Source organism: Alligator sinensis, unplaced genomic scaffold, assembly GCF_000455745.1.
Source record: "Alligator sinensis unplaced genomic scaffold, ASM45574v1 scaffold281_1, whole genome shotgun sequence".
NCBI lineage: Eukaryota > Metazoa > Chordata > Crocodylia > Alligatoridae > Alligator > Alligator sinensis.
The window spans coordinates 961,170-971,116 of NW_005842306.1; the positions used below are offsets into that span (position 1 = coordinate 961,170).

A 9,947-nucleotide genomic window follows, 5' to 3' on the forward strand; every position below is an offset into this window, starting at 1 on the left:
CGGAGCCGAGTCCCCGCACTGCCCCCGGGGCCCCGCTGCCGAGTCATGGCCCCGCCCCCGGCCGGGCCTCCGCGCTGCTCTGGGCGATGCTGGAGTGGGGGCGGCCGAAGCCGGTCGTGGCGCCCCAGGGCAGCGCCGTGGCCTCCCGGAGCGGCTCCATCCGCGCTCCTCGTCTTTCCCCAGCTCGCAGAGGGGCCGGGGTGCTCCCTGGGGCCAGCTCTGCTATGGGGCAGCTGCACCGCCCGGTCTTGGCCCAGCTTCGTTACGTGACCCGCTGCTCTGGGCGATGCTGGAGTGGGGGCGGCCGAAGCCGGTCGTGGCGCCCCAGGGCAGCGCCGTGGCCTCCCGGAGCGGCTCCATCCGCGCTCCTCGTCTTTCCCCAGCTCGCAGAGGGGCCGGGGTGCTCCCTGGGGCCAGCTCTGCTATGGGGCAGCTGCACCGCCCGGTCTTGGCCCAGCTTCGTTACGTGACCTGATGAAGGTTTAGCAGCCTGTCTGAGCTATTCCAGCCAGCAGTGCAGCGCCCCAATAAATCCTCGTCTCTGCCTAACTCGGATGTCACAGCTGCCACCACACTCGTGCGCTCCTGGACGCGCTTACGTACGCTCTCCCACTCGATAAGATGAATTTGCTCAGAGATTTGCCAGCACTTTCTTTATCCTTATTAAGGTGCATCTTTCTATGCGAGTCCAAAGCTGGAGGTTTAGGTGTGCTTCCTGTACCAGTTGCTTTCCTTCATTTGGGTCTCGCCTTTGTTTTCCTTTAGGGTCAAAGTCAGAGCGGCGGACATGGTCCTGGGGGTGGCAAGAAGGACGATAAGGTAAGTAACGTAAAGCGAACTGCACGGGGACTTCAGCAGTTCATAGCTCGATATTTTTTTTTTTTATTTTTTTTTTTTGTATCCTTGTTTCATCATATTCTGCTACCTGAAATTCACCCTTTTACCTTTGCTGAAATAACTGAGGTTTTCTAAATATCAGTTGCATGTGCATGTTTTGGGACTCCCATGGTTTATTTAAGAAAATAGCCTGATTTGTGCAGTGTAATTCTTTTTTTACAATACGTGTAGATTAAAGTGCAAAGTACAAGCTTCAAACCCTTAGTTGTTCTGCTTTGATGTATAAAGACACTGCAGTAAGTCCCCACAGTGTAGTCCTGGTACAACAGAGCGAGTGGGGATGTGCATGAACAATGTGAACCTGGAAAATGTAAATGAGTTGCCTTAATATGGTTTATACTAATGTAGAGTGCAGTGGTGCCACTGTCTGACCGACACAAATTTTATGACTTGGCATCCTCTCAGAGAGGTGAAGATGACTTCAGTTTCAGCATTTTGTGACATGAAGTTTCTAGTTCTCCAAACTTTGGCAGAGTCCTTTCTTTTTATGGTAGTTTGCATTTAAAGGGAAAACTACCCTACTACTGCCGTCTGGCTGTGTGATTGCTTTTTTACCATCACTGTTCTGATTACTGTTTGATGATTGGACTTCAAAGGATAAGAAAAAGAAATACGAACCCCCCGTTCCAACCAGAGTAGGGAAAAAGAAGAAGAAAACAAAGGGACCTGATGCTGCCAGCAAACTCCCACTGGGTAAGCACACTTCTTTTTCTTGGTTCTCCTTCAGATGTTACTGCAATATTAGGGGATATGTCTCAGATGACTAAGCCACAAAAACAAAGGTTTGTTTAGGTAAGGTTACCATGAAATTGTGGCATAGAGAGTATCTTGGCAATTCTTAATGTTTTCTGAGGAGAAAAACTGGAATGCTCCAAAGTAGTACCACGTTTCAAGAGGTGCTATTTTGGAGTACTTTAGACACTTTGGGGACATTTCAAAGAGCATGAGCATGTATGTTTGTACACCTGGCTCTTTGGAACATTACAGTTATTACTTCTGTCCATACCCACAGATGTTCCCAATGTAATGGGCAGGACACAGGAAAGAGAAACATCCGGTCCTAGTTCTACATAAAAACTGGTGAAACTGAGCATTTTAAATGGCACTATCAATATCAATTAACACTTACTAAAAGTGGGAGGAAATGGAATAAGAAATACTAAATTCTACAATTCTGGTCTTTCGGGTCTTCAGGGTCTTGTATATATTTCAGGTGATCTACTGACCTTTCCTTCTCTGAACTGATCTACTGGATTATAATGGTGACTAGGTTGTTACTTGATTAATTGGAGGGGACTATTTTTATACGCTGGCTAACTAATTTATAATCTGTGGGGTGTTCTCATTTTCTGTTCTGTTGCCAAAATATTGAAAACCTCGCGAGAACTCAAACTCATGCTGTAGACCAGCAGTGTATGATGAGATATTGGAATGGTATTCAGCATGGCTTCCAAAGTTTGTAGTTCATAGCTATCCTCGATCTGCTGTTAGGTTCCCTATTGGGTTCTGGGAGTATTGACTTTTTCACAAATAAAGTCACTGAAAACTGTGTAGTGATTACTTAGGTTTTATAGAAAAACATTTTTAATGCACCCAAACATTGACCCCAGTTATTGTTAAATGAACACATTTGTAAGAAAATGTAGATAAAAGTAGGCTATAAATTGGTGTAGCCCCACTGAATTTAATAATGTAAAATGTGCACAAAACATTTTAAAGTAACTAAAAATTTTCATTTTGGGTCATTCGTATTTTGAAAAGTTTTGGGTGGGTGGATTTCTTATCTTCTTTTGGTGATGCAAGTGCCCATAATAAGGCAGACATAATAATAAGTGCCCAAAATAGACACTCTGATAGGCTGGGAGGTACTATTCTAAGTAGCACAACTGCAGAAAGGGATCTCGTAGTCATTGTCAACTCCAAAATGAACATGAGTCACCAATGTGATGAAGTAATAAGTAAAGCTAACCGCACTCTTTCTTGCATAAGTAGGTGCCTCACAAACAGGTCTAAGGAGGTGATACTTCCCCTCTATGCAGCATTGATCAGGCCGTAGCTGGAGTACTGTGTCCAGTTTTGGGCGCTGCACTTCAGGAGGGATGTGGATAACCTGGAAAGGGTCCAGAGGAGGGCCACCGTTTGGTTAAAGGCCTACAGAAAAACCCTATGAGGACTGATTTGAGGGACCTGAATCTCTTCAGCCTCTGCAAGAGAAGGCTGAGAGGTGATCGTGTGGCCACCTACAAACTCATTGGGGTGGGAAATACAGGATATGATGTTTACCAGGGTGCACATCGGGGTAACTAGAAACAATGGCCGAAAACTGAAGGAGAGCAAATTTAGACTGGACATCAGGAAAATATTCTTTACAGTGAGGGTTGCCAAAATATGGAACATGCTTCCAAGGGAGGTGGTGCTGTCCCCTTCCCTGGAGGTATTTAAGAGGAGATTGACAAACACCTGGCTGGGGTCTGAGGCACCTGGCTGGGGTTACTGGACCCCAGCACTCTTTCCTGCCCAGGGCAGGGGGTTGGACTCAGTGATCTAATAGGTCCCTTCTGACCCTCAAATCTATTAAATTTATACCATGTCTAGCTGTGGGTCTAAAATATATTGCTTATTCTTTTCTATAGTGACACCTCATACACAGTGTAGACTCAAATTATTGAAATTGGAGCGCATTAAAGATTATCTCCTGATGGAGGAAGAATTTATCAGAAATCAGGAACAGATGAAGCCTTTGGAAGAAAAACAAGAAGTAAGTTTTGAGGGGGTTATTACTTAATAATAAAAATGGTACTGCTAACCTAGGCTTTTAAAAGTAAAATTCAACCATCATAAATAAGACAATTCCCAAATACTTGCAAGAGAGAGACTTAAATTTATAAGCCAATCTAAATGTGTATTTAAGGTTTATTTTAATTTTTGCTAAGGTGTAGAAGATACAGCCTCTTACTCAACTGATATTTAGTTTACATTTAGAGAATGGAGTTATTTTCTGGGAGGCTGATGGGCTGAGCCTAGGTACAGTTCATCTTAGATGAAGCAGCAGTGATGATTTTGTTAATGGGCTTCTGAAAGTGGAATTACATCCTAGTGGTACACCAATAGAGATTTTTTGTGTCGATACTGATGGCTGATTTTTAAGGAGCTATATTAGCTGATACCAATCTGATTCTGATAGGCAGCTCTGTGGCGTGGAGACCAGCATCAAGCTGGTAAGCCTGGTGTGGGGGAAGGGGTGGAGGGAGGGAAAGTGCCTGGGGGGAGGCACAGATCGAGGGGCCCGCAGTGACTGAGGGAGTGGAGGTGGGGCAGGCACAGGATGGAGCCACAGATGGCTTGTCTGGGCGGGTGGGGGTGGCTCTTGCTACTGCGTGCACCTTGGGAGGCATGGGGGGCATATGCCCTCAGATCTGCTTGGGGTGAGGGTGGGCTAGGGCCGGGGTAGTGGTGGACTCTTCCCCAAAATGTTCCATGGCCCCCCGCAACCCTCCCCTCCCAGTACTGCTGCCTGCCCTGAGAGCAGCACAGCCCAACCCCCTGCCAGGAGGAGCTTAGCACTGCCCCAGCCCGCAGCACCAGCCTGCCCTTGCCCTGTGCAGATCTGGGGACACCCCCCCCCACCTCCATGCCCTCCCAGGGTGTGTGCAGCAGCGGGAGCCACCCCTATTCTCTGTACAACCCAGACGAGCTGCTTGCAGCTTCATCCTGTGCCCTTCCCCGCCCTGGCTGAGTAACGCCTGCCCTAGTCCTACTCCCTCCCTCACCGTGGGGGCCTCAATCTGCCCTCCCCACACCCCTTCCCTCCCCCTCCCCCCACACCAGACTTACCAGCCAGATGCTGCTCGCCAAGCTGCTGCGCTGTGCTTCTGGCCATGTGCATGCTGCAGCTACATGCATGCATGGGTCACTTATCGGCCACATCAGGCAAAAAAAGCCGATTGCTGATTCTGTCTACTTTCCCTATATCGGTGCTGATCTGATATGGGACCAATGTATCGGTGCACCTCTATTACATACCAATGGCCATTCAACAGGGAAAGGAAGGAGTGTGCTAGACACATGCATGTTCCTGTGGCATGGTACTCCTGCTTCTGTAGGCTCTAAACAGATCCTACAGTGGCCTTGCTTTGTGCTGCCTCTAAAAGGAATCCTTGTTGCTCCCACAGTAGAGTATGATACTTTAAAGAACTTTGGGGTCTGTACTCTATTAAATAGGTATACAAGCTTTTCTTTCAGTGTCTTTTGAATGGATTGGGTAACTTAGTAAATCTCTTTCTTCCTCATGCAGGCTTTTTTGCGTATAGCTTAAAATAGTAGAGGGCATATTCAGCAGAAGCTTTTCTTTCTGTTCTTGATTATTGCTGCTTTGTTGCTCCCAGGAAGAGAGGTCAAAGGTGGATGATCTGCGAGGCACTCCGATGTCTGTTGGCACCCTAGAAGAGATCATTGATGATAATCATGCTATCGTATCAACATCAGTGGGTTCAGAGCATTACGTTAGCATTCTGTCTTTTGTGGACAAGGATCTGCTAGAACCGGGCTGTTCTGTTTTGCTCAATCATAAGGTAAGTTGTCTTTGCAATATGAAGACATGGTTGGTGCAAGTTTTTAGTATTGTTCTGAACTAGCCTTTGTTTAGAATCTGTTACAAGAGTACCATAGTATAGGCTCTAAGACTATGCTTCATACTGTATGAATGTATGGTAGGTTTCATGTTAGACTCGTAGCACCATTTTGTCTGCAGTCTTGCTCTCCAGTAACTTATTTGATTTATGTACTGCCCTGCCCAACAGAAGCTTAGAGCAGCTTACAATAGGAGAACAGAATAACACAACAGGAAAAATGCTTATAAAACGGGAGAAAACCATAAAGCAGAAACCCACTAAACAATTTCCTAGTCTAGCTTTATTTGCTAAATTCCTGTGCAAATAGGAAGATTTTTACAGTGCTTCTAAAAGATGTCTGGGCTTGGGCTGTGGTGGACTTCAAGAGGGAGGAGTTCCAGAGGTAATATTATATTCTACTTTATTTATGTTTGATATTATTGCTTTGCCTAGGTTCATGCTGTGATAGGAGTCCTGATGGATGATACAGATCCTCTAGTCACAGTGATGAAAGTGGAGAAAGCCCCTCAGGAGACGTACGCTGACATTGGTGGTCTTGACAATCAGATTCAAGAAATTAAGGTATTCAGATCTATTAATTTATTAAAAAAGGAATCTTCTAAATATCTGTTATGATATGACCTTGAACATGTAACCATAAGACTCCGGTGCATCTGAGGTCTCTGTGCATTGTTTGTGTGCTGCTTTGAATGTTTATTTGATAAATCACATACACATAAATGCAAACAAGCTTGCTTTTTAAATTAGCAGGTTACTTATCAGTATCCAATACTGTATGCAGCAAAAAGACCAAGCCTTAGTTGCTTTGGGATCTGTAACAGCATTGAGTTTTATGGATTTATGAAGGTCTCACCTGGAGCATTGCATTAACATGGCAGGATGAAAGGGCAGGAGGCAGTTTAGTTTTACAACCAAGCCATCCTTTTCAGAAATGACTAGTGATTTTTGGGTGTCCAATATTGAGTCACCTTGAAGGGTCCAGATATTCAGAAAGTGTCCTTAGAAAATTAGATTTCTTTAAGACAACTCAAAATCACTGTTTTCAAAAATATCAGTTTTAATGCCTGATTAACTACTGTACTCTTGTTTAATCATCAGATAACTGAAGTGTTGTCTGATGCTCAAGGCACTGAATTGGGAGTTAGGAACTCTTGAGTTCTATATTCAGCTCTGATGCTTACTTCATGTAGGGTCTTATGCTGGGCACCCGTTCTGCCTTAGGCTTCTTATCTTTCAAATTGGGATCTCCCAGGTCCCTGATTCTAATCTCCTACTATCATAGGCAATTGCAACTCATAATGCCTTTCAGGTTCTATTTTAAAGTGAGTTAGGGTTTTTTGCCTTCATTACTTTTATTGCAAGGCTGAATACTCAGTACCCTTACCAAATTCTTCTGAGGATTAGTCAGCATTTGTAAATCTTCAGTGTTTGTTTTCCTTATGCTGCAGGAGTCTGTGGAGCTTCCTCTAACTCACCCTGAGTATTATGAAGAGATGGGCATAAAGCCACCCAAAGGAGTCATTCTGTATGGCCCACCTGGAACAGGTACCCTACATTTCAGTAATATTCAGTCTGCTCAGTTTGTCCCATTAAGATTTTAGTCACTGAGTTGTAGTGTGACATAATTTAATTGAATTTAATATTTGCATATCAGACCTGTCTCATCTCAATTTCATTAATTTTTTTTCTTAAAATGAAGAGTTTTGGCTTCAAACTAACTGCTCTACTGCTTTCAAAATAGGAAAAACATTATTAGCCAAAGCGGTGGCAAATCAAACCTCAGCAACCTTCCTGAGAGTCGTTGGCTCTGAGTTAATACAGAAGTACCTAGGTGATGGTCCAAAACTTGTACGTGAATTGTTCCGTGTCGCTGAGGAGCATGCGCCATCAATTGTCTTCATTGATGAAATTGATGCCATCGGTACAAAGAGGTAGGGCCTTGTATTCCAACTTTCATGTTGAATGTTTTTTGTTCTGACAAGGGCAGTAGGAGAGTTACCTCCTTTTGGGGGAGTTAGTATTGAATTTCTTCTTTAAACAGTTTCTTAAGGTAAAAAATGTACAGGTTTTCCATGCTTTTTTATTGCAATGTTAGAAGTAGTTGCTACAACAGGGGTGGACAACTGTTTCAGGTGGTGAGCCGCTTCGAGTTTTGGCAAACCATCGAGGGCTGCAAGGGTAGCCCCGCACCCTGGTTGCCATCTTGGGCTTGGAAGTTCTACCCCCTAACCCCTGACTTTTGCCACCAGAAGTCCCTTCCCTTGCCCCCAGAAGTACTCCTTTCAGCAAGGGGGTGTGCCATCTTGGAACCAGAAAAAAATACCAAATTATATTCTAAAAATTAAACGTACTACAACATTCATTAATTTCATTTCAAAAAATATTTTTGTCCTGATTTACATGCGTTTGTGTAGTGTACATAGAGGTGTTAGTATAATAGCTTAAAATAAAGTGGGGCCCAGGGTGGGGCGCAGGCCAGCATGGAGAGGGGAGAGCCAGACCAGCTCCATAGAGCCCCTGCCAGCCCGGCCTCATGCTTCTACCACCCTGCCCTGGGCCCCCACCGGCTCTGGCTTGGGGACACAGGCAAGGGCCCTGCTCTCCCACCCAGCAGTTGCTGTGCTCCGCACGCCAGCTCACTGCCCCTTCCCCCTGCCTACCACAGTGATTTCCTCACTTCTCCCCTCTGCCTGCCAGCTGTTTTGGCACCAGGTGACTGCCAGCTGCATCATCAGGACTGCAGGAGCTGGTCTGGCCTGGCCCTGAGGACTGGAGTGATCTCCATGGTCCTTCCCCGCCACCCTCCTTATCTGAATTTCCTTCTGATCTAGGGAGGTGTGAAACAGCCCTAAGGGCTCAGGCCAGAAGCCTCTGCTAGGCACAGGCTTCCAGCTGGGAATGGGGGAGGCCGGGGGTGGACTGGGGCTGGGCGGGTCTTGCGGCGGGTCTGGCTGCTGTGGCTGCTTAGTCATACTGCCACTGGCTCCTGTCATCTTTGACAGGCAGCCAGGGGCAGATAAATATTAATTTTCTGAATTTTTTTAGGGGCCCCCACAGGCTGGATAGAATGGCCTGGTGGGCTGGATCTAGCTCACGGGCTGTATTTTGCCTGCCCGCCTCTGCTACAGTGTTTGTTACTGCAAAGTTGTTGGCTGCTGTTGTAATAGCACCTGGTTATACAACTATAATGAGATCATATTAAGCAGCCATTCTGTGGGTAGCACAAATTCTCAGGCTAATTCCAGCATTGTTTGAGTGTAGAATTTGGTTACTTTGATGCCACAGTAGGCTATTTATATTATTTGTAGATTATCAGGCAGTCCTTTTTAGTATGCAAGGTGTGGTAGGTAAGTTATAACATTCCTGTATCAAGGGAAAACCTCATGCTTAATATTTTTTTCAAAATACTATGAAATTTATGAATTGTAATACTGTAGAAGAGGAAATTGTTAATAAGCATTCATTAATGTGAGAGCTAGTCTGTCATCCTGCACTATTGTCAGCCTGTACTATGGGTGTGCTGTTTTGAAAATGTATCAAGGTTTAGTAGAAACCGATGCGATTCATAGGTTAGGTTAACGCATCTTTTCAGATGGTCCTTATCGTCCAGAAATCAGTGTTGTAAACAGCAGCATACATTTATATATTTTGGGTGGGGTCAAGGTGCCATTTTAATACCTGGGAGGAGTTAAAAAAAAAAATTCCTCAACTGTTGCTGTAAAATACACTGTCTGTGACTTGAATCAGCATGGGCACAGGCATCCATTTAAAGGGACACTGTCAAACTTGAACTGTTGGTACTTGAATTCATCAAAATTCAGTCTGAAAATAAGGTATGAGCTTTTAGGGCTAATGAAAGTGGGAAATTTGTTGCTATTTATCTTCAAAATAGGATTGCTTTCTAAAAGAGATTTTCTGGCACAGTGGTGCCCAACCTTTTTGCTCCAGGCCAAATGGGGCAGCAGGGGCCCCACCCAGCCATACAGAGGGGTTGGGGAGCAACAGCTGCACAAGAGGGGAAAGGGAGGCATCCGAGCCCAGATCCAGCCACACCGTGGGGAGGGGTCCTGGCCTGACCCAGCTGTGTAGAGCTTGGGAATTTAGCAGCAGGAGAGGGGTGGCCACTACTCTTCCACCACCAAATTTCCTGGCCCATGGGGGATCCCTGGGGGCCAAGATGTCATGGTTCCACAGGCCAAATTTAGCCTGTGGGCTGGGGGTTGAACCACTCCGTCTCTAGTGCATGCATTACTGAACTGTCTAAGAACTAGTTATGATAAGGAGCATTATGCAGGGCATTGCAAGGAGTAGAGCCCTCCAGAGGTCCCTTCAAGCCCTGATTTTCTGTGATTCTATGCAGACTCTCCCAGAGGGGTATGACAGGCTGGGGTAGCCGGAAGGTTGTTTGTTAAAGCGGTT

The 9,947-nt window shown here is 45.5% G+C and overlaps 1 protein-coding gene across 1 annotated transcript in view; it reads left to right on the top strand.

Annotated features, from left to right (window-relative positions):
• Positions 1 to 305: 305 nt before the first annotated feature.
• The window catches only part of PSMC1 (proteasome 26S subunit, ATPase 1), a 21,785-nt gene continuing 12,143 nt past the window's right edge, over positions 306 to 9,947 (top strand). The window contains exons 1-8 of the mRNA XM_025209746.1: positions 306 to 668; positions 766 to 819; positions 1,494 to 1,590; positions 3,531 to 3,655; positions 5,283 to 5,468; positions 5,961 to 6,089; positions 6,977 to 7,073; positions 7,270 to 7,459. Coding sequence (XP_025065531.1) covers positions 3,596 to 3,655; positions 5,283 to 5,468; positions 5,961 to 6,089; positions 6,977 to 7,073; positions 7,270 to 7,459 — 662 coding nt within the window. The 5' untranslated portion in view covers positions 306 to 668; positions 766 to 819; positions 1,494 to 1,590; positions 3,531 to 3,595. The remainder of the gene's footprint in view (positions 669 to 765; positions 820 to 1,493; positions 1,591 to 3,530; positions 3,656 to 5,282; positions 5,469 to 5,960; positions 6,090 to 6,976; positions 7,074 to 7,269; positions 7,460 to 9,947) is intronic.